At 45.1% G+C, this 24,678-nt stretch overlaps 2 protein-coding genes and 1 long non-coding RNA gene across 9 annotated transcripts in view; 2 read left to right on the forward strand and 1 right to left on the reverse strand.

Moving 5' to 3' along the window:
* Positions 1-684: 684 nt before the first annotated feature.
* LOC142829065 (uncharacterized) lies at positions 685-12,332 on the forward strand. Its single transcript, XR_012903270.1, has 3 exons — positions 685-730; positions 5,382-5,511; positions 11,578-12,332. It is a non-coding gene; the product is annotated as an uncharacterized LOC142829065 (long non-coding RNA).
* ZBTB25 (zinc finger and BTB domain containing 25) lies at positions 2,419-18,210 on the reverse strand. Of its 4 annotated transcripts, none has more exons than XM_025190132.2 (4): positions 17,807-18,206; positions 17,224-17,320; positions 14,913-15,092; positions 2,419-8,245 (listed from the first exon to the last, which is right to left on the reverse strand). In XM_025190132.2, the coding sequence occupies exons 2-4, from the start codon at positions 17,226-17,228 to the stop codon at positions 7,114-7,116; spliced, it is 1,317 nt and encodes a 438-aa protein (XP_025045917.2). In that variant the 5' UTR covers positions 17,229-17,320; positions 17,807-18,206; the 3' UTR covers positions 2,419-7,113. The 4 variants fall into 4 exon arrangements, with proteins under 4 accessions (XP_025045917.2, XP_075782521.1, XP_006134142.1 ...); XM_075926406.1 differs by lacking the exon at positions 17,224-17,320 and adding an exon at positions 16,150-16,286 and having other exon boundaries at positions 17,807-17,926; XM_006134080.4 differs by lacking the exon at positions 17,224-17,320 and having other exon boundaries at positions 17,807-18,204.
* ZBTB1 (zinc finger and BTB domain containing 1) overlaps positions 18,175-24,678 on the forward strand; it is a 35,007-nt gene continuing 28,503 nt past the window's right edge. For 2 of the 4 annotated variants that reach the window (XM_075926405.1, XM_075926403.1), the window contains exon 1: positions 20,609-20,780. The gene's annotated coding sequence lies outside the window, so the exon portion shown is untranslated. Of the gene's footprint in view, positions 18,194-20,301; positions 20,321-20,608; positions 20,781-24,678 lie in introns of those variants that run through there. The other 2 variants (XM_075926404.1, XM_006134085.4) reach the window with 2 other exon arrangements.

The following is a 24,678-nucleotide window of genomic DNA, read 5'->3' on the forward strand; positions in this document are numbered from 1 at the left end:
AAAGTGTATTAGGAGCCAGGTGGGCAGGCAACCTGGAGCCATTCGGGAGCTCAGATTCCACCCAGACAGGGACTGCTGCCACCCTGTGCTGCTGCCTCTGTTTCATAGGCAACAGCGCAGGGTGACAGGCAGCTGGTCTGCAAGGGGAGTTGTTTTTTAAACTGGCTCTCCTCGCGGACCAGCTCCCACCTGGCACCCCATGCTGCTGCCTCTGATACAAAGGCAGCAGCATGGACTGGCAGGGAGCTCCTTGGGAGTGGGGCCGGAGCACACTGGCTGCTAGCCCCATTCCCAGGGCCTATAGATGAGTCTAGTAACCGGTAAGAATTCATGAGGCTAATTGACTACTCAGTTAACTGATATTTAACATCCCTGGTTCATACTTCGTACCAATTCAGTCCCTTAGCTCAGTTGCGTGACAGGCCCAGGACAGCTGGCTACAATAGTCTGATGGAAGGCAGACATACAGGGAGCTGGGTGAATGCTTTTCTGTTATCTGAGTAAACTGCAAGAGACTGCTGCCACGTAATCAAGGCAGGTAGATACTTGAGGCTAATTCAGTATGCCTGAAGCAGCAGGCTAAACAGGTACCTGCAGCCAATTAACACCTGCCAGATTAAAAGGTTCCCCTAAGATAAAGGAAGGGGAAGGAGAAGAGTGAAGGACTATGGGGAGGAAGTGTGATACTGAGAAAGGAAAGAGTGTGTTGAAGCAGGCAAGATTCACTCAGGTACCAAGGAGAAGCTACTAGGGGAGTGTTTGGGGAAGTGGCCCAGGAAAAAGGCTCCTGTATTGGGGCAAGAGGAAAAACTCTCATTTGCCACTATCTAGCGTCCCTGGGCTGGAACCTAGAGTAGTAGGTGAGTGCAGGTCTCCCTCCCCCCCCCCCCCCCAACCCCACTCAAGTTTGCTCTGGGAAAGGGCATCTAGGATGGAGGGGGTTCCCCCAATCCTTTTACTTTGTCAATGATAAAAATGGTTCAGTAGGCAGTGACTTTGGCCTCTAGAAGAAATGAGGCCTCTGATGTCTGTGCATTTAAAAATGGGGTTTCCCTTACTTTGTAACTAAGTTTTGGCTCATTGTGGGATCCCCCATGAGTATATTAATTTGTGACTTTTCCAACTAGTCATTATGCTTGCAACAGGAATAGTGTGGTGATAAAAGTTTTCTATTTTCTTTTTATTAACCTGGTATTGGTTAATTTTTGTGTCCTGGTTTTACTTTTGCGGTTGAGCTTTCCCAAGTAGTCTCTCCCTGGTTTCTTTATTTTTACTTGGGTGATGGTAGCGAATTTTTTTTATCCCCAAAATCTAGGCTTTTTAAGATTTTGGGGGAAAGCTTTATACCAAGCTGGGAAATATAAGGTTTTGGGGTACTTTTGTGGGCCCCCACTTCTGCATTTTTCCTGCCAGAGTGGGGAAGAAGCCTTGACAACACCCACCCCTGGCTTACATCAACAGGTGGTAATTTTTGAAAGGGAGCCACTTCATAAATCCCTGAAGTGGTCCCTTGTTGCCCCAAAAGGGGCAGGGCCAGGAGACTTCTCATGCTCCCCTGCCCAAAGACTGATTGGCCTGGAGGTGGGGGAACACATGAAATCTTTGCCCCAGTCCCTGCCCTGCCAGGGACACATGGCAGCTGGAGACAACTGCCGGTTGTTTTAAAACAGCTGGTGTTCCCTCTGATGCTGTGCACCCCTAGCAGGGGAGGAAACTTTGTGCGCTCCCTCATTTGAGAGTCTCAATTGGCCTGGGGGTGGGGGAGTGGTAGAGTTGTCAGTGTTCTCAGGATATGGGACGGATACACTGGCTTGGCGGGCTGGATTTGGTCCATGGAAACTGTCTTGCCCACCCCGATATAAACCATAAGGCTAGGTCACTAAACCCAAGGTACTGCCAGAGGAAAATCACTACTATTGACTTGGGTCAGATTTGAGTAAGGAGAAGTTAAAATTTCCAGTCCCATTAGAAACTATTCAGCCTCTAGAGGCCATGTAGGATTCCAGATAGAATTGCTTTGTTTTACAAGTAGCACATGGTCAAATCATAAAACTGAAGTTACCTATTTCAAAGAAGGCTTCACTGAAAAGGAGTAATATTTCCTTAACTTTTCACTTATGGTAAAAGTTGTCATTGTTCTCAGTTTCATAGATTCATAGACTTTAAGGTCAGAAGGGATCATTATGATCATCTAGTCTGACCCCCTGCACAGTGCAGTCCACAGAATCTCAACCACCCCTCTTAGAATAATCCTCTCACCTATATCAAAGATATTGAAGCATTCAAATACTTTGAAGGACCCAACATGCAGAGAGTCCTTCAGTTCATATTACAGACCATTTTTCAGCTCGCTAACTAGATCTGTTTTTGTGCTGATCAAATAACTTCAGATATTTATTAATAATTAATGGCATCCAATTGCTCTTATATCAAGTGATTTTATTTTTAATTGATAAAATACATGAAATGCATTGCTTTCAGTCCAACTGTAGAGGATACGTTTTAAGACTAAATTCAAACATACATTCCTATGAATATTTTATAATACACTAATAAATATACTAATGCATAAGCCACGAGTGGCTGTCGTGACTACTGTCAGTATTTGGAAATGTAACTTTTCACAAGATTTGCAATTATTCTGCAAATTTTATAATTAATGATGTTTTGAGAAGTCGTTCCAGTTAATGCTGTTTAGATATGACAACACTCCTATTTCTTTTTCAGCTTCATTCATTCAGGGTGGACTGATTTTGATCGATGCAATTTTAATCACTTCTTTTAATCACTATAGCTTTCAGAAGTAAAATATTGTTTTGTACTTTTCAGTCTTTTTGCTGAAAAAAAGACTGATTCTCATTGCTTGGTAACCATAACATGTTGATTAGCAACTAAATATAGACTTTACATTCAGTTTGGTGCTTTGCTGCCTCCAGAGTTTGCTGAAGTGCTAAACCAGCTTTTACCAGCTGTAGTCTCTTTTACAGGTGCAGACAGTATTTTCTTCATTTCAGTTTATTTGGCTAATTCAGTTCAGTCACGGTTGCAGAGTTCTCCAATTTGTGGGATGTGTGTCTCTCCCCCCCCTCCCCCGGGGGGGCAGAAGGCATGGAGGAATGTGTGGGGAGTAGAAGTGGGAAACATGGCTGGAGCCTGGCCCAGCTCCCATGGAGGACAAGGAGAGATGCCACTGCACCACTGCCCACAGATGTCAGTCTCATGCTTATGGATCCAGCTGCTAGCCCCACACCTGGGACTCTGGTAGCCAGCCCACCTCAGGCACTGCTTTGTGTCACAGCAGCTGCCCTACACACAGGGCCACAGCTACTGGCCAAGGATTCACCCCCGCCCTCAACTTTGGCCTCAGCCTTGGTCCCCTGATCCATCTGTGATTCCCCCTCGTCCCAAAGTTGTCACCCCATTCCAGTGGTGGGGACAGGGATAAGGGTGGGAGCAAGGTAAGAAATATGGGAACCGATGCATTATTATTAGCTGAATAAACAGACGTGAAGAAAATACTCTCTCTCTCCCTGCAACAGGGGTTACTGCAATCAAAAGCTGCTTTAGCATTTCAGCAAACTCTGAACACAGATGTTTAGCCAGTGACTTTCACCACATCAGTGGTTTGACTTTCTATGCAAACATGTACTGCTTAACATTTTGATTTAATTTAAACCATTTTAATAATTATAAGTTTACATATTGAGAGGCTGTCAAATCCAAATTTTAAATTTACATTTGTAAAAAAATAATTTTTACACACTGGATGGCTCACAGTGGTACCTAAAAGATTTTCTATAGAAATATTCAAGGGAAACACTTTTGTAAAGTATAAATGTGTATAAAGAAGTTAAATATTTTCAAGCCACAAATGACTGTACCATGAAGGTTAACTGGAGACCATTCTAACAACCCTTCAGAGAATAATATTAAGTGTTAATGCTCACTAGTTTTAAGATACTCACGAGTACAAAACAGTTATTTACTAATTTCATAAAGTAAATTTCTTTTCACATTCAGTACAATAAATCCACTACTACTATACTATATAAATACATCACAGATAACTCATGCACATATGACTTCTGCTCAGTTTCAATGTTCCCATTTAAGTATCTGGGCAAAGTTTTTAAAAATTACACTTAGCACAACTGAAGACCACACTGCATAAGGAAAGCATTTAGCATCGGTGTGTCCTACAGTTTTGTTTTTATGGGCTATTGGTTAAAATAGGGATGTTAGAGTTTATCGGATTAACCAGTTAAGCTTTGCCCCACTCCTGGGGGGGGGGGGGGGCGGGGGCGGGGGCAGCTTCGCAGCAGCAACTCCTCAGGAGTGGAGCCAGCATCCCCTCATGCTGCTTTGCTGCAGGCTCTGCAGCCTGAAGCTTATTAAAACTTTACACTGCAGAGCCCCCAGTTTGTATAATCGATTTTTAGTGGTTATCCGGTTACCTTATTAAATGACTTTCAACATCCCTCGTTTACAACACGCTAACTAGTTGAGATAAACCCTAGTCAGGAGTCTAGGGTTTAACGTGATCAGCTAACATGTTAGGGCTACAATTTGCCTTGTCTACCGTGGGATTTTAGCACTTAACTGCAGGTTGAACCTCCCTGGTCTGGGACCGGCGAATTTGCCAGACCAGAGGGGATCAATACACCTGGGTCTCTGCATTTCCTCCTGGCTGCCCACTGCTGCCCGGGGCTCTGCTCTCCCAATGGGGGCAGAGGGCTCCTCTACCCTCCTGCAGATCTGTTGTCACCCAGAGCTCTGCTTTTTTTCCCCACAGCTCTGCTGCTGCCTGGGAGGGCTCCATGCTCTGCCCGGTGGCCCCGCTACTGCCACGGACTCTTCCCAGCAGCTTGCGCTCTGCCTGGCGGTCCTGTTACCATCAGGGACACTCCCAGGCTGCAGCAGGGCTGCTGGGAACTCCCATGCTCCTCCTGTCCTAGTCTGGTAATGCTCCTGGTCCCACGGGGTCACCCCAACAATGCCAGACCGGGGTGTTGCTGGACTAGGGAGTGTCAACTTGTAACCAGTTAAAACCAGACCCTTTTTCCTAAGCTGAAGTTACACTCCGCGCGGGGGGGATGGACAAAACAGAAATTGGCTGGGCTGCCCATTCAGGGTCAATTTTTTCCAAGCAAAGGGGGCTTAACCAACAAGAAAGAACAGTGTTAGCATCCCTGTGTCCTCTTAGGAAAGATCTTCATCTCTAGCGTGCAGAGTCAGGAGATCTAAGAAAAGTCAAGTCCCTGTCCATACAGATCTTGGCTTCTCTACTGAGTATAATATAAAGAAATCAAATCAAGATGAGTTGAGACCTAAAAATAATTAGCATATGATGCTTTGGTAATTGAAAAATGTTTTGATTTCAGATCTTGTTCTGGGCCTGAGACACTCCCAGTGAAGTCTATTGCCTTCAAGAGAGATTTGGAGTAGGCATTTTGGCAGTAGGTTTTGCTCCCCACTACTAAGGATTCTAGTGATGTAATCGTATGGCAACAGGTAGGAGGGTTTCATTGCTGGTCTTAACGCACATTTCTGGCAAAGTGCCTAATATTTTTTAGCAGTAGAGTAACAGATCCCAGCATCTATTCAGTACACTTTAAAATATTGTGCTTTATATCAGAATTACTCCATTCTTGGACTCAATTATCCACCCCACCATCCCACTAATGGTATGCTTCTTTGGCACTCATCATACCCTGCATTGCAGGAAGTGGTTTGTGATTATCAGACGAAATTATACTACAGAAGAACAAAATATTAACCTGAGGCCAGACTGAATAGGACTGCACATTTGTAATTGACTTGGAAGAATATATTTTTGAGATATTCAGGAAATGGTAACAAAGGCATACAAATTCTATTTAAACAGTATTAAAGATATGGCAGAGCCCAAGAAAATACAACATTCCTTATCCTAAGCAGTTTTAATGTGCACATCCCCATAGAATTTAGGAGCCTATTATTGAACACTGTTCATATGCAGAAATAACTTGTAGCAAGACAATTATCTGTATAGATGGATGATGGGACTTGTTACCTGGATCTCATTTCTTCTTACAAAGGAAGGTTCATTAATGGGACCCTTTGCAGGGCTTCAATAGGATTTGGTTCCACATTTGTGAGGGAACTTACCAAGCAGGGGTGGGTCTGTTGGGCTTGGAAAAGGGAAGAACTCACATTAGTCCTCTTGCAACAAAACTCTAAGTAGCTGCTGCACTCTAAGAATGTATTCAGTCAATGGAACTTCAAACACTTGCTACCCCAGGGCACTGTCTCCCAGGATTACTTGGAAAAGAGAACAGCCTGAAATGTTATGTGCTGTAGATTGTTCATTCCCCACATGTTGGCTATGTCTATACTGTGGGTTTTTTTGATATCCCAAAAAAAAACCACTTTGTTCAGGGAACACGTTTGCACTTTTGAGGAAGTGCAAACACACTTTCAGAAGCCCCTGTATTCCTCCTTCCACGAGGAAGGGGGCTTCCAAAAGAGGGGGTTTTTCCGACATTTGGCCCAGTCTAGACAGGCCAAATGTTGGAAAAGCCTCGTCTGACAAAAGAATCGGAAAAAGCTATGCAAAATGCGGAGCGCTTTTTGTGTAGCTTTTTCCGACAAAAACTTGTAGTCTAGACCTAGCCATTGCCTGCACTTTGGGGTAGTCTCTCTTTCTAGGGAATTGATATTAACCTAAAACCTAATTAAGATAAGCAATATCCTCTGAACATATTCCACTCACTTTGGTTTCAGAATATTCCAAGGACACACAGAATCCTAAAATTCTGCTCAATATACTAGATGCTTAAACCCCTCACTCACTAACTTCCACAACTTTATATAGGGTAACACACAGTTCAATTAGGTTGTCATTTATGAAGAATGTATGTAAGTTATCTAGACACTGCCAAAAAATAGCTTGATCTCTCCAATCAACTTAGATTTTAAGGTTTAAATCTACAAGTAAAAGGGCGTACATAGTTGTTACAGTCTCACCTCGCTGCAGAAAGAGCTGGTAGGTAGAAAGAAACATTTAGCAAAATGGAAGGGCACAAACAAATTTAAGCATTAATGGTTTCAGCTCATCAAAGGTGATGTACAAAGCTATTCTACTAGGATGGTATCAACATTTTCTGGAGCACTATCAGACTCTAATGCACACGATGAATCCAAGTGATCTGTAGAGAGCCTGGAACTCTTTACTGTGCAATCAGACCAACTGTCACAATAAGGATGAAACCTGTGGGCTACTGGGTTACCAAACCTCTGGCATCGGTTGTATTTGTATTGTTTCCCTTTGTGTGTGTACATGTGTTCCAGCAACTGGCTCTTTCTGAGAAATTTATGGCCACAGACACTGCAACTGATTTTTCTCTTTCTTGAAAAAGAAAAGTTGCAGTTTAACTCCATAGGCTCTGCGTCTTTGGAGATTAGTGACAACTGGCCATACTGTAATGGCTCTGTGTTACTATGGCTTGGATGTTCTGACGAATGCTCATTCTCTTTCATTAGGAAGGTACCCAGCCGGTGACTTTCAGTAGCTTCCCCCTTTTCAGTTATAGGCTGCACTTCACCAAGGTCGTTACTTTCCAAGATGGAGGCTGGCACACCAAAGGGAAGTGAGTCTGACACATGAGTGTGCAGGTGTTCCCGCAAATTGACACGGGAATCAAAACGTTCCCCACAGTAATGACATAAGTGCATTTTGAGATTAGTTTTAGAAACATCTGGAGAGGGTGATGTATGACTCTGGGACACCACTGGCTCGGGGTCACACTTCTCCTGCTTTATGGACACAGATGATTTCTGAAGTTCCTCCACTGGCTTGGCAGCCCCAGCTGCTTGGGCCGAAGGATGGGTGATCTGTTGTTCAAGAGTGCCATCATCTAGTCCAATGGCAAGTGAGAGCTGTAACTGTGGGTGGTCACCCTGGTTTGCAGATCTATTGCTGGCATTTATCCGATTTTCTTTTGCACCAAGACCTTCTGTTGTTGCTTTGTGTGCGGTTGAGATCTGAATTCCATACAAGTTTGAAGACTGCACCGTCTCTGGTGAAAATATCTGGTTCATTTTAACTGCAATATGGGAAAGGTAGTCTGCATGGAGAAATCGAATGCCCTCCTCTAGCCGGCTGGGGTTGACTGTCTGCTTTGGACCTTTTCCAGTGTACATAATGTGCAACAAGTAGCTGAATATGTCTGGTTGGATATCTGTAGGCTGAATCTTTATGCATTCACTGTTAAAAACAAAACACGATTAAATATATGTGTTTCACCAAATGATAGTCCTGGCCATTATTTAAGCATTCATCTGGCCATGTACTTTGGCTACCTTTCCCAGATTCAGACACGTGCACAAAAAGAAGGACATGGCCATAATTTACATGGGCAATTATAGTGACTGCATGCGTAACTGCATTAATTGTGCACAATGTGACCAGCTAGCCATGCACTCAGTCATTTGCACATGCAATGAGACTCTACCTGCCCCTGCAGTAATTGTTTGCAAATTATGAGTTCACATATGGTGTGCAGTTCTGAAAATCTAGGCCTTATTTAAGACTTATTTAAATAATACTACATTCAACAATTTCAACAGGGTGGACTGATTTAAATGAAAAATGATTTAAACCACCAATCTTAATCACAATTTAAAATGAGCAAGGAGGAAACCTTGATGTAAATCATCAATTTTAAATGTGTTTTGCATTTGTACTTTTTAGCTATTTTCCTCATTGCTTGATGACCATTAAAAAGAATACTAGAAGTGGAAGGGACCTGGAGAGGTCCTCAAGTCCAGCCCCTTGCACTTATGGCAGGACCAAGCACCATCCCTGACAGATGTTTATCTAATCTGCTCTTAAATATCTCCAGTGATGGAGATTTCACAACCTCTGTCATGATCTGAGCTGATGCCCTCAGCAGTGTTAAGACCTGGCCTGGTGTATGACAGTGATATATTCAGCAGGATGCACAGAACCCGGTCAATTGAGTTTTGGATCAGGACCCCACGCTATTCTAAATCTGATTTTGAAATGGAGAGTTTGGTTGGTTGAAGAGGCATTTCTGGACTCAATTACTTAGAACATTCTGTATGTCAGTCATGGCACTCCACAGATGTGGAAGGTTTTGTTTACTTTTCATGTATTCATTAGTCTAGTCAAGTGTGCATATATGTATTTACTATGTTTTCTCTCAGACCTCCAGGAAAAAAAATCACAGCCAGTGTGGCCAGAAGCTGTCCAGCACTGTCTATGATTTGGGGGGGGAGTGATCATGGGGGTTAGCCAGCAGCCTGGGGACAAAGGGGTTAACCTTATCTAAGTCAGGTAGATTCAGCCAATAGGAAGGTAGGTAGGAATTTAAAACTAGGACAAAGGAATGTTCAGTTTCTCCCTCCTTTGTCCTGGGCAGTTTCTCTCCATCTGCTGAGGGGGACAGACAGAATGTCTCCCTCCAAGAATAGACTCTTCACTCTTCTGTAAGTAGGGTAAAGTTTAGATAAATCTGTTAGGTTTTATTGTTTTATGGTTTGGGAAATGGGATCTGATGTCTGTGCATTAAAAATGCTTTTTGCTCTCTTTCGTAACTAAGTTCCTCGCCCCATGGTGGGTTTCTCCTCCATGAGTACGTTACTTAGTTACTTTTCCATCTAGTCATTATGCTTATAACAGAAATATTGTACTGATGATAAAAGTTCTTTCTCTTTTCTTTTCTTAACCTGGCATTGGTTAATTTTTGTGTGTCCTGCTTTGTACTTTAGGGGGTGAGATTTCCCAAGTGATCTCTCCCCTGATTTTCTTATCAATACAGTAATTCCTCATTTAACGCTATAGATATGTTTCAGAAAATGATCGTGTTAAGTGAAAAAGTGTTATATAGGGTCAATTTTCCCATTGAAAATAATGGAAAAGGTGGGGGTTGCATTTCAAGCAGTGGTGTCTATTGGGACTGGGACATAATGTTGGGGGGGAAAAGGGGCTGGGTTACAGCGGGGGGGGGGGGGAGGAGGAGTGTTCGGTCTGGGGAAGGGAAGGAGAGGAGAGGGGAGGGGGATTGGGTTGGGAATATGCCCCTGTGATGGGTCTGCCAGGACCCGCACTGCGTCCAGCGAGGGGGGGGTCACCGGGGAACGGCGCGGCAAACCCTCCTCCACTTTGCAGGGAGGTGGGGGAAGCCCTGTGGAGCTGCTGGCAATGGGCCGGCTGGGGAAATCGTGTTATTCTGGGGACGGTCGTGTAATTCAAAAAACATTCCCTAAAAAAAAAATCGTGCTAATGTGAAAACGTGTTAAGCGGGCACGTGTTAAATGAGGAATTACTGCACTTGGGTGGTGGCAGCGGAGTTTTTATCCCCAAAATCTAGGTTAAGATTTTAGGGGGAAGGTTTTACCAAAGCCTGGAAAGATAAGGTTTTGGGGTACTTTTGCGGGCCTCCACCTCTGATTTATCATGCCAGAGTGGAGAAGGAGCCTTGACAAACTCCCTAGGCAATTTATTTCAGTGCTTAACAACTCTGATAGGAAGTTTTTTCTAATGTCCAACCTAAACTTCCCTTGCTGCAATTTAAGCCCATTGCTTCTTGTTCTATCACCAGAGGCCAAGGAAAACAATTTTTCTCCCTCCTCTTTGTAATACCCTTTTAGATACAAGAAAACTGCTATCATGTCCCCTCTCAATCTCATCTTAACTAAACAAACCCAATTCTTTCAGTCTTCTGTCATAGGTCATTCTAGACCTTTAATAATTTTTGTTGCTCTTCTCTGGACCTTCTCCAATTTTCTCCACATCGTTCTGAAATGTTGTGCCCAGAACTGCACACACTACTCCCATTGAGGCCTAGTCAATGCAGAGTAGAGCAAAATTACTTCTTGTGTCTTTCTTATAACATTCCTGTTAATGCATCCCAGAATGAAGTTTGATTTTCTTGCAAGTGTCACACCGTTGACTCATATTTAGCTTGTGATCCACTATGACCCCATGATCCCTTTCTGCAATACTCCTTCCTAGACAGTTGCTTCTCATTTTGTATATATGAAACTGATTGTCCTCATTGAATTTCATTCTATTTACCTCAGACCATTTCTCCAGTTTGTCCAGATCATTTTTAATTATAATCCTATCCTCCAAAACACTTGCAAACCCTCTCATGTTAATTTGCAACTGAATATAGCTTTTACTCTAAATGTCTTTTTTTGATAGCCAAGAAGGTACACTATATGGATATACATTTATTTTAAGTAATTACATAAATTAACTTACATTTATTCAGATTCTTGATTGCATTTATTACATTAGAAAATGGTGCATGATGTATTTCTTAACTAGATGATTACTTTCTTAACTGATGTGTCAAATAGCATTTTAAAATTGAAATTAAATAAAACTACCTTAAATGTGCAGGATATAAGAAAAAGTGCATTAAAATTAGTAAAACCTATATTAAAAACTAGCTAATTTATTAAACAAGGGAAATAAATGTCTAGTTCGAGACTTGAGCAGATATCTGGTCACTGTCCTTAAATTTCATAACAAATTGATCTCATGCTTCAACACATTTTTATTCATAGTTTAGAAAATGAAGACAGCTTTCCTGTTCTGCTTAATTTTGAATGAACTAGTCATTGAAACCGAACAAACTGAATAAACTGAAATGAAGAAAATACCCTCACTGCACCTGCAAAAGAGGGAACTGCTTTCAAAGGCTAATTTAAACATTCAGCAAACTCTGGATCCAGGTGATGACAGAGACTTCCATTGGTTCATTGGTGTGACTTCAAAACGTGGCAGAAAAATATGACTGCTTTGGTATTATTTTTATTTAATTTGCTTCATTAGATTATAAATTTAAGCATTAAAATATGTTGTCATTTCAAAACTATTTTTAAATAAGTTTTTTTTAAATGGCCCTGTATTTAATTGAAATAAAAAAAACAGCAACATGTCCCAATGTCAATATAATCAAATGATATTGATTATAAAGAACACTCAGCACTAATCTTACTTCCAGCCAACAAATCACTTAAAACATTTTAATCTAAGAGACTTCAACAGAGACCTCACAGAGACTAAAATCACAGACAACTCCTCCATGTCAGAGGCAGGAGGAGAATTCAGAAGGTATCCCTAGTAATTACAAAAAACTGACACCTTCACAACCACTTTGTACCCAACTGAGAAGCAGCATCTGTATGTCACCAGGAGGCACTGGTACACTGTGTTCTATGACACCTGAAATGAATTGATAGTCTGTTCACTGTAAGTGCCTACAGCACAACATGGCACTAACCATCACCCTGGCTAGTAAAGACAACAATAAAGATGTGAACTGAATGAGTTTGGAAACTGAACTACACTGGTCTCCCCAGAGCCATTTGGGGGGAAGCTTGTCTAGATGTCAGATGGGCATGCTCTAAGGATGTTAAGAAGTGGGTAATTGACTAATCGTGTAGTCAATACAATTTGTATCAAATACACAATTAGTTGATAAGGGGAGGTGTGAGCGCCCGGCACCTATTGCACTTAAACTGAAGAGCTGAAGCAGGTGTAGCTCCCAGACCCGGCACAAGCCAAGTCCCAGACTGCTGCACCTCTGCATTTTAAATGTTTTAGGAGCCACCCAGCTCTTACTCCATTTAAAATGCAAAGCCACAGCAGGGGTAGATCCAGGACCTGGCGCAAGCCGGTAGTGAGTGGTCCCAGCTTGCTCCGGGTCATAGACTGCTGCATCTCTGTCTCCTCTGTGGAAACAGTGCTGGGGGGGAACCGGCTTTTAAGCAGATTTCTCTCCCTCCCCCCCTCCAACACCAGCTCCTGCTCCCCCCTCTTGCTGGTGGGGGGACAAGTGAGTACTTGAGTAGTGACTCGACTATCCGATAAGCCTAGGCTTATCAGGTAGTCGACTACTTGATGAGTTGCTTACATCCCTAGCATGCTCTATGGATAAATACAATGTTAATTCCCAGGCCTTATAGGTACACAAACTCTAAACTCACATTTTATTTTGAAAACCTCAGCGTTGGCTCAAAAGGTAAATATTTCTACATACACACATCTTCAGTAAACCATTCCAGGCATTTGCCATTTAAGAACACTGTGATATCTCTAACTTTTTGTTTTTCTGTTCACCCCAAATTAAATGCGGAGCAATGCCAGATGTTGGACCTGAACTTTGGCTGATGAAGCAAGTTAAGACCATAATGACTAAAGGTAAGATTTTGTCACGGATATTTTTAGTAAAAGTCAGGGACAGGTCACAGTCAATAAAGAAAAATTCATGGAAGCCCATGACCTGTCCCTGACTTTTATTAAAAATATTCATACCAAAATAGGCCCCATCACCCATGGGAGTTCAGAGCTCTAGGGTTCTCCTCCCTCTCTGGCTCAGGGCTGCAAGCAGAGCTGGTCTTAGGGCTGGGTAAACAGGGCGGCTGCCCAGGGCCACCATTTTCAAGAGGCCACTGCCGGAAGCCTGCTCGGGACACATGACAATTAAAGGGGCCATGACCGCATTTCAGCCTCCCTTCCCCCCCCCGGGGGCTGACAATTGGTTAGGACCAGCCCTGGATGCAGGGGCCTGCCAGGAGTTGAGGAGTTCCCCACTGCTGGTAGCTGATGGGAGCTCCAGGGTCTTCCTGGCCACTTACGGCAGCTAAGAACTGCAAAATACCTCTTCCATCCATAGTGGCTCTGAGCTTGGGGGCCCCTGCTGCCTCAGGTGGTGGGGTATTCTGCCACTCCCAGCCACCTGCAAGCTGAAGTAAGGGGGGTCTTTGGAAGTCACAGATTTCATGACTTCTGCATCCTCCATGACAAAATTGTAGCCTTAATAATGACTTTCGGACACCATGGAAATGAACTAGTTTTAGAGAGTTACATTCCCTTAATTTTTTTTGTGTGACCAATCCCAAGCCATCTAGTCCAGGCACGTCAAACAGGCCCAGTTGAAATTTTTTGCGGCCCGCCACTACATTTCTGTAAAAGAATAAATTGGCCCGCTGGCCGCTCGGAGCACGTGGTCGAGTGCGGATCACAGCCGGCCACTCTGCGCATGGCACAGCACTGATTGCTCAGGAGCGACCGGGCCGCTCTGTGCACAGCACTGCAGTGACTGCTCACGGCCAGCTGGGCCGCTCTGCACTCCAGCACGTATTCACAGCCGGCCAGGCCACTCTGCGCTGGGCGCTCCAGTATGTACGCAGAGGCATCTAGCACCTGCTCACAGCTGGCTGCTGTGCTCACATGGCCCCAGCGCCTGAGGAAGAAATGTGCAGTGGCGGCACTGGCCTGGGGATGGGGGAGGCATTATGTTGGGAAGGGCCTGGCTCTAGGGGAGAAGAGGGGGATATTTTGTTTGTTTATTTATTTATTCCCAAATAAAATCACAAATTGTATATTAAATTTTATATCAAATGTCAATTTTTTGCAATTGCATGAATATTATGTTTATGCAAAATCTCAAACTTACAAAGTATCTGAAATTTTCACAGAAGCCTGTTCTATTTGATTAACCACAGTCTATACCTGTTTTTATTTCAGCAAAAAAAGTTATGTATCATATAAAAAATTAAAAAGTACCTTAAATGTATATTTAAATTACAAATGATTTTATACGGGCAAATAACAATTTTACACATCAAATTACTGTATTATATTAAAACAAGAACTGAAAAATTATAAAATATACCTAAAACATAATCTAGAATAAATAATTATGACTTTCTGATAGAAGTACATTTTCTTTGGTGGCCCTGAAAGCTATCAGTTTTCGTTTGCGTGGCTCTGAGTAGGCTTCGAGTTTGACATGCCTGATGTAATCCCTAGCTAATGTTCCTTCAGAATGTAATTCCTTTTGAAGAACAAAATGTAAGATAACGCAAATGCAGAAAAAGATGTATGTTCTCACCTTGTCTGGTGAATAAATATCATCTTAAAGTAGTTTGAAAAAGCAGCGAGCACTGCTCTGTGGGCCTTGAAGTAAACATCTCCTATTGCAACAGTACAGTCGCACAGAAAACCAAACTCTCGCTGCATGTTTAGCTGCTGCAGGAGGACTAGACTGTGGCTAGCTGTATCCATGGTGTTTCTAAAAGCAAATGAGGACAAAATGTGAGTGCTTGCTGAAGAGAGGGTAATTTTAGTATCAAAAAGCCAGTTTATTTTACAAAGAAATTTATAAATGTGCATAACATGGAGGTCAGACAAAAGCTAACACGGTTCTCTGACAATCCAGGATGTTAACATCATCCTGGCAGTAGGGCATCACAGTTTAGTAACTTACAGATACCATTAGGAATACCCCAAACACAATCTACTAAAAATTGAAAAAATGAATCTCTTCTTTCCTTTGTACTGGGTAGCAACTCCAGATTTTGTTTGTTTGTTATTTGTTGGGTTTTTTAGGTTAAAAAGAACACACTTCAACTAAACAGTCTCAAGTTACCAAACCTTAATGTCAAATGGATTCTGCTTTTGCTCTTACCTGACTTCCAACCATTCCCCCAGATCAGCCATTCCCCCAGAACTCAAACTTCTAGGCTGTGTCTACACTGGCGCGATCTTGCGCAAAATCAGTCCCCATCTGCGGTGGGGGTAAGGGGCAGACACTCCATTCCTCCCTGCCTGTGTTTAATTGATTAAATGGGATGTTACATCCCTAGTGTAATGCTGCATTTCCTGCAGATCCAAAACTCTCACTAAGATTATATCTACACTACATTGTAAGCCTGTGCTCAGGATCAGGTTCAAGCACAAACTCTCCTGCCCACAAACAGATCTGTTTTGACTCCTGGCCAACAAGCCCTCATTACCCAGGTCCTAAGAGCTGGCTGGGGGGTAGGGTCCAAGCCAAAGTCCTGCTGTGAGTTGGGCCCGAACTTATCATTTTTCAATGTGGACACAGCTCCAGGCCAGGTCCCCAAACCTGTGTGCTGAGAGTCTGACAAACAGTATTCTACAATCCCATAGGTCAGTGTTTCTTGCCATTCTATCCCAAAATGAACCAATCAACTCCCAGGACCCAGAAGCAATCCCATCCCTTCATGTACAGCTGCTCAGTGTTTCATTCTGAACTGAACAGAGTTAACTGTCCCCTGCCTTAGATACGACCAGTCAGAAGAAGTCATTTCCAAGCACAAAGCTACCTGGTCATGGCACAAGCGATTTCATCAATGGACCCAACCACATCAGAGGCTCGTTTAATGCACATTCACTAATGTAAGCTATGATCAAATGCCAGCAATGCCCCTCTGCCATGTATATTGGCCAAACTGGACAGTCTCTAAGGGAAAGAATTAATGGACACAAATCAGATAGCCGAAAAGACAACACGCAAAAAGGAAAACATTTTAATCTGCCTGGGCACTCATTAATGGATTTCAAAGTCACTGTGTTGTTTCAGGCCAATTCCACAAGCCAAATACGCAGGGAAGCCTTGGGACTTAACTTCATTTACACATTTGGGATCCATCACAAAGGTATGAATGAAGACATCACCTGGCTAGCACACTACCTTCCACATCCTAATGACTTTAAAAAACAGACAATGGGTGCTTAGTGAAGGTACAAATTGTTCTCAACAGCTTCATGTAACATGAACACTAGTTCACTTTTTTTCTCCCCTCCACATCCCCTATTTATTTTGGAACTGGTCTTTTAATACTCTATTCATCCCGGGCTCCACGCGGTGCTGCCGCTTTGAAACACCACGTGCAGTCTGACACCTGGCTCCTTCCCGGCGTTTCAAAGCGGCAATGCTGCACGGAACCTGGGGTGAACAGGGGACTTCCCTGCTGATCCTGGGCTCCACACAGGGCTGCCACTTTGAAAAGCCAGGTGCAGCCTGGGGATACCCCAGCTGGCCCCCTGGCTGCATGTGGTGTTGCAAAGCATTAGCGCCAGGGGTCTGGCCCCAGGCTTCAAGCAGTGCTGCCGCTTTGAAGTACTCTGTCCTCTCCCTCCCACTTATTGCCTCTTTCTGATAGAGGAGTCACAAAGTTATTACATGGGGGGTTGTGAACAGTCAACCTCCACCCTAAATTCTGCATTGCCTTCACCCTTAATAATGGGGTTCAATATTAAAACAAGTGTTTTCAATTTATAAGGGGGTCACACTTAGAGGTTTGCTGTATGAAAGGGGGTCACCAGTACAAATGTTTGAGAACTGCTGACCTAGCACCCTAAGGCTCTGGTCCATGCCTAGGAATTCTCTCTCTCACCCCATGCAAATGAATCATGATGATGATGATGATGCACTGCAAGATCTAGTCTCTCTCTGCCTCATTTTCCACGTGGCTGCATTGCACATCCAAGCAGCTGCAGGCACAATCACACACAGTCAGTTGCGGTGCAATTTCGGACCACACAAAAGAGTAATTCCTCTAGTTTCTCTATGAAGGGGCGTTGCTGCTGCCCACGAGCTGTTCATGGTGGACCATATTCCCGCCCCCCGCATTACCTACTCACGCACGAGCTATTGTATTGCCAAGCCCCAGCGTTAAGCTCAGCGGCATCTGGCAGGAATGCGGGCAGCCCCGGCGGCGCCAAGCAGCCCCTGGGATGCACGAGACAGGCGGGAGCCCGCCTCCAGGAATGCTGCTGCAGCTGCACCCGACCTAGCCAGGAGCAGCGGGCGGGAGGTGGCTCCGGGGACGCTGCGGAGCAGCCCATGTCCGGGAGATGCAGCCCGAGTTGCAAGGAGGAGCCAGGCAGGAGGCAGCCACAGCTCGGCGTTGCTGCTGAGCAGCGAGGCCGGGCCCCGGGGAGGCGCTGCAGGGACGGCGGGCAGCGCTCGCGGCTTACCGGGGGGAGACTCCAGCCTGCGCCGTACTTGGCCCGCGGAGGTGGCCCTGGCTCGGGCATGCACCGGCCCCTGGCGCGTCTCTCATTTCGGCTATGCCGGGTGAATCCCTGCCCCGGAGCGGAGGCTGCTGCGGCGGCGGCAGCGTCCCCGTGCGGCTGGAAGGGCCCCTCTGCAGCCCCCCAACAGGGGCGGCTGGGCTGTGCCTTGCGCGCGCGCTTCCTGCAAGGCCCCTGGCGCACAGCGATCAGGGGGTGGTTCCCCTTGCCCCCAAGCATTCGGAAGCGGTGGGGGCTTCCTGGGCAGCTGGCCATGTTGGGGGGAGGGGACAATGCAGCGGTCAGGCATGAGCAGCACCAAGAGGGAGCCAAACCTTCTGAGACCTAAAGGTAATAACAGGCCCTGCCTCTCTCGGCCGGAGCTGCACGCCTGCTCCTGCTGCATAGGTACTCGGCTAGTTACCTCATTCCTGCTCTCAAGCATATCCTTGTAACCTGCTGGTCTTTGTAAGGAGTAAAAAAAACCCCTGTTTTTAAAGGGACATGAGTTTGAAAGCGTCACATGCTAGATTAAAGGGTAAAAGTACCCATACTTTTTACAGGATTCTAAAGTAACTTGTATCAATTCAGAAAGGGATTTGGGGTGTCATGGTAGACAAATCAATTACCATCTTTGCTCAGTGTGTGGTTGCAATTAAAAACAAAATGTTAGGTTCAATAATGAATGGGATGGTGAAAAATATTACTTTGTACAAGTCAGTGGTGCAGTTTCATCTGGAATATCATGTCCAGTAGTTATCATCCCAAGTGAAACACAAGAGTGCAGAACTAGAGTAGGGCTGCAAGAATGACCAAGGACCTGGAAAAACCATCGGGTGAAAAAAGATGAAAAAGTTTAGAATCCTTCTTGGAGATGAATAAAAGGGGATGTGATAACAGAACATAACACCTTAACTAGAGAAAGGTAGATCAGGAACTTCTCCCTGTCTCCTAACACAAGAACAAGGGAGGAATTAAATTATAAGGTAGGAAATTCAAAACCAATAAAAGGAAATAGTTTTTCACACAATTCTTAATTAAACTGTAGAACTCGTTGCCAAAGGAAATTATTGAGGCCCAAAACTTAACATTCAAAAAGGGATGGAACATGTATGAGGATAGCAAAGTAGAAGAGATATAAACCTCATGCTTTCAGGCCTTGAACTCAAGGTGAGACCTAGTGCAGGGACAGGCTAACTCCCTGTGCCCACACCAGGGTAGATGGACAAGTCTGTTCCAGCATGGTAATTCTTATGTTAATAGGCAACCTAGGCTAGTGAGTGGGCCCCATAAATGGCTCTTTCATCGCAGTGGGCCACAAGATTGTCATAATCAAGAAGGTCTCCCATGATAGTTTTGCAAAGTGCTTGCATACCTAGAATGTATGGGGTGTGCCAACTGAACCATAGCAGCACTTTGATTGGCTGCAGAGAGAGCACATGGCTCTCATATTCAACCTTGTGTGCAAACAGCATGCACTTAACTCAGCAGTTCCTGGCAACCCTGCACATGGGCAACAGTAAACAAAATGTCTCCGGGGCCACGCATAAAACCCTGATGGGCCTCAGGTTGCCCACCACTTACATATGACAAGAGCATAGGTGACAAAATGGTGCTCCTCCAGTACAGGAGGTGAGGGGTAGGGTGGGAATGAGCCTCAAGTGTAAGGCTGTGTCTACATTGGCGCGATCTTGCGCCAAAACGGCCGCTTTTGCGCAAAACCATGCTGCTTGTCTACACTGGTGGGGAGTTCTTACGCAAGAACACTGATGTTCTAATGTGTGAAATCAGTGCTTCTTGCGCAAGAACTATGATGCTCCTGCTCCGGAATAAGCCCTTTTGCACAACTGTTCTTGCGCAAGAGGCCAGTGTAGACGTGCAACATGAATTTCTTGCGCAAGAGAGCGTCTATACTGGCACAGATGCTCTTGCGCAAAAGCACATCTCTTGCACAAAGGCACATGCCAATGTAGACGCTCTCTTGCGCAAATACTTTAACACGAGAACTCTTGAGTTAAAGAGTATTTGTGGCAAGATCATGCCAACATAGATGTAGCCTAAGGGTGGGGAAAGAGTAAGGGAGTTGGTTGATGAGAGGCCAGAACAGGATAGAATGGAGTGAGCCTCCTGCAGGAGAATTGGGGGGGAGGAGGACCTCCTGTGTAAGGATGAAAAAAGCCTCCAATATTGCAGAGAAGATGGGAAGATAGGAAGACTGATCATCCGGTATATGAGTTTGTGGATGGAGGGGGGGAGCCTCTAGAGGGGGTGGGATTTGTGGGAAGGAGAGCATCCAGCACAGAAGGGTTGGGGTAAGATTTGGAAGTGTAGATGAGCATAGCAGTGGGATGGGGGGCAGCGGGGGAGGAAGCAAGAGCCTCCAGTGTTGGAGCGAACACCAGCATCCATCACAGATAAAATAGTGTGGGATTTGGGAAGAAATATGGGGAGCTGACTCTCCCATACAGGCAGGATAAGGTGAGATCTTCGAGGAGCTGGGGAGTGACCATACTGTGCAGGAAGGACATTGAAGGGATCTGGGAAGGGACTAGGGTGAAGCCCCACTTCAGGCAGCTCAAGGTGGGGTTTGGGAAAGGTCTGGGATGGCTCTCCCTGCAGGCAGGCCAGGGTGGGGACTGAGAAGGGGCGGCATTTGGGAAGCCTGGGGACGCGCGCAGGGAGTCGCCCGCCATGCATTGGCCGCGGTTGCTGCAGCAGCAGCAGGGCCGGGACCGCTGGCCGCCGGGGGGAGGGGTCCGGCTCCGTGCGGTCGCGGAGGAGCCGAGCGGCGGCAGCAGCAGCAGGCGCGGCGGGGCGGAAGTCCTTTGTTGCAGCAGCAGCAGCAGCCGCCGAGGGAGCAGCAGGGGCGGCTCCGTCCTTCTCGGCCGCCGCTCCGGCTCCGCGCGCAGCCCCCGGGACCCTGCTGGCCGCGTGGCGGGTGAGTGGGGGTGCGGGGCCCGCCGGACGTGGCGGGAAGCCAGCCCTGCGCGGGGCCGGTCCCGGGGGCGCGGCGGGAGCAGCCCCAGCCCGGGGCGCGGCGCTGCTGCGCGAGCCGGGGAGGCGGGGGAGCCGCGGCGGGGGGCCGCGCAGGGCTGGGGCGCGGGGGGCCCGGGTTCGGGCAGGCGTGCGGAGGATCCGGCGTGCGCGCAGCGGCTGGCGCCCGCTTGCAACAACCAGCAGCTCCTCCATCGGCGGGAGGTGGGAAGTGACGGGGGCTGCGGCCCCCGCAGGAGCGCGGGAGTCGGGGGCTGGGAGGTGGGACTAGCGCTGCCAGGGGCTTTCCCGCGGCCCCCACCGACAGCCGCCATGGGGATCTCCCTGCCTGCAGCCCTGAGCGCCATGTGGCCCGGAGCCTGCCCCTGTGCGGGACTCCAGCCGCTCTGGGGGGAGGAAAATACACTCAGCAAGACGCCACCCGAAGCACCCACCCCCCTCCCTGCCCCGAGGCTTCGGTGAGGGCCGCCAGCGGAGAATGTACCCGGGGCCACTTTTAGATCAGTAGCGTTACTACTTAATAACCAGAGCTGCTGTGCCCTGACCACTAGGGAGGCCTTTTGGACACGCTGCCATGCCTGGAGAGGTGGGCCTGCCCATCGAGGTGTTGAAGTCTGTATGCCCTGCGAACAGGGGGCTCGGCTACTTGCTCTGTGAAAGAGTTGATTCATAAGCGTCATCCGTCACAGACCGAGCCTCGGGGGTTTTATGATGTGTCCTAGCTATTTTCTTGGATGAAAGTGGAAAAAAAAAAGTCTCTGGCTGGCAAAGGTGAATGTTGAGGCCGCGATAATAAATACTGATTTACCATTCCTTGCCTGCTACATTTGCTGTTGCTGATGGGATCCCAGCTAATGGTCCTTCAAATTTTCCCTTCTGTGTGTTTTTTTTCCATCCATGTGCGGAATAAATTTTGCTATGTGGACTGAGCCCTGTGAGAGTGTGCACCCTAAACTTAGCTGTGGAGACTCTGCTAATCAGGTGGTCAGTATTGGGAACTCTGCTGAGCAGCTGCACAAGAGCAACAGTTTGTAGAGATCATTGATCCTTATCTATCCACAGTTCCATGGGTCATAGAATGCTACAGGTGCAGCATTATCCAGAGATGGACAAAATGCAAGATGCATCAGCTAGATGGTACATCCAGTTAAAAGCTGTGGGTTTTTTTTCAAATTAAGTAGTTTTCTATAAAATGGAGTCAACATTTTAAAAAGCAGATGGTTGTTACAGTCCTTTCAAGTTAGTGGTTGATGTCTTCATTAAGAGAGAAATCAGATGTTATCCAATCATATTGGGGGCACATCAGAATACGGGCTAGCACTGCAAAACAAGAGGCTGCTAAGAAATGTAATTCAGGGAAGGATTCTGTGTTGTTTAAATTTAGGTTTTAAGTCATGTTAAACATGGCGATCATTTAAAATCTTGTTTTAAAGAGCAAACCTGTGTCCCCCAGGTACTCTCAGCAATAATGTATTATTGGAATGGTGAAATTTTAATGCAAACCTTAAGCTCCCTGCACACAGCAAATTACAGTGCTGTGAAGTGCCAGTGTATACCAAGCTACATTGCTGGGAGCTTTGTTCCCAGTATAATTAGCTACTCCCTTTGCGGAGGTGGTTTATCTAGAGTACTGGGAGAGCTCTCTCCCAGCACTCCTACCACAGCCACAGTGCGGTGTTAAAGCACTGCTGTGGCTGCACTTTAAAAGTTTTCAGTGTAGACAAAACCCAAGCAGAACTGGAATCTAAAGGGAGTGCTCTACCTTGCCAACTCTAATATTTGGGCTTCATTCTTTGAGCTGGAAATAGATAAGATGACTCTGGAGGCAACATGAAAAGGAGGGAATAGTGTGTCACTCAAAAGTAAGCCAACCAGTTGCTCAGGGAGCAGAATTTAAAGACTAAACAGAGCCTTTTCCTTCTCTTTGTGGCAGAAAGGTGACAGAGACTTGAGGAAAGGGGGATTAAAATGGTTTTAAAAGCACCAAGTTTTTCAGCTCTGTTCATATTCACTGACACATCCATGGACACCCTCCTTTACTGACATGTAGGCATCAATAAATAGCATACAGGGGATGCTATTTAAAATTTGCACATTTACTACCAACATTAGTTCAGTTCACTACAGTATTCCCTTGTACTACAATACTGTATGGCTGCGTCTAGACTGGCATGATTTCGCGCAAATACTTTTCATTAAAAGTTTTTCCGTTAAAAGTATTTGCGCAAGAGACTGTCTACACTGGCACGGATACTTTTGCGTAAAAGACATCGTTTGCGCAAAAGCATCTGTGCCAGTGTAGACGCTTTCTTGCGCAAGAAAGCTCCAATGCCATTTTAGCCATTGGGCTTTCTTGCGCAAGAAATTAACTTGCCTGTCTACACTGGCCCTCTTGCGCAAGAAGGCTTATCCCTGAGCAGGAGCATCAAAGTATTTGCACAAGAACCACTGATTTTGTACAGTACAAGGTCAGTGTTCTTGCGCAAATACTCGCGGCCAGTGTAGATAGGCAGCAAGATTTTGCGCAAAAGCAAATGCTTTTGCGCAAAATCTTGCCAGTCTAGACGCAGCCTACATGAACAGGTGTGACTACCTGCCCTTTCCTGGTTATTCTTTGTGACCAGTCTGCAGTTTTGTTCAGTAAAAAAAAAATCATTTAAAATATAATAATCCAAATTATTAAGTTTTTATTAAATAAGATAAAACCTTCATATATAAAAGGACAGGTGAAAATGTTTTTCTTTTTTTTATCATGGATTATTGGTCATTAGTACATCTATATCCATGACAACAAAGTTAAAATATGTAGAAATATGTACAATATAAATATAATAGGATACTTGGATGGAATGCCGGGATTACTATTTGTCACTGAACAGAGCCATCATGTCGATAGTGGCATACAACATGAGTTTACATAAGTTTTCCTTAATATTCTTTCTTCACTCAGTTCCAAGGAGCCTTAATAATTCATCATTACCTTGGCTTCATTTCCCTCAAGCACCAATTACAAGGCCAAAAAAGTGGACATTTCTACTCTGTTAGTTCTTTAATATTCTTCTCCAAATCGAAGTAATAAGTCACCTTTTCCCTGTGGGCCTTCTCCATACCATCAGAATTGTCTTCCCATGAAACCGTAACATCCACCACCACTGCAGTCTCCTCTCTAACAAAAACAATGTTGTGACCTTTCTTTCTCTGTTCATTATGAACTGCAGGTTGTCTGTGTCTGGTATTTTGACTTAATCCTGATTTTGTATGGAAAACTAACCCACAGATCAAACAGACATGGCCAATTTGGGAGTGACTCACACTTGAGGTAGTGGCAAGCTATGTTACTGAATTGAGAAAATTTACCACACTTTTTACAAACCACCTTTATAGTTTTACTTTTGTGGACCATGTTTATATGCTTTGCCCACTTTCCAAATGAAGCTAAAATCTGTGGCCAAATGGAACAATTAAAACATTCAGCAGGATATTCCAATTAGAAAAACCCATCTTTCTATGAACCACTATTTGTAAAATTAACCCTATTATTAAAAACAGTAGATAAATTAGTGTTAAAATGTCCCCTTTCACTAAACTATGGGTCCTCCAAGGTGTCTAAATACTTAAAATTTGGATTAAAATAATCTATTCTTAAATTATCAAAAGTGCTATTGGTAAAAATCAAACGTAAAAATGAAGAATTGTTCATTTGGTCCTCACCTAACACTTGACATTCCTGAACTCATTTATTTGGTCTAATAGGGAGGTCATCCATTTTAGTCTTGTGAGGTATCCACTCATTTAAAAACATTTTATTCATAGGTCCAGTGACCCAGATTAAGTCCTTAATA

This window comes from Pelodiscus sinensis, chromosome 4 (genome assembly GCF_049634645.1).
Source record: "Pelodiscus sinensis isolate JC-2024 chromosome 4, ASM4963464v1, whole genome shotgun sequence".
In the NCBI taxonomy this organism is placed as follows: domain Eukaryota; kingdom Metazoa; phylum Chordata; order Testudines; family Trionychidae; genus Pelodiscus; species Pelodiscus sinensis.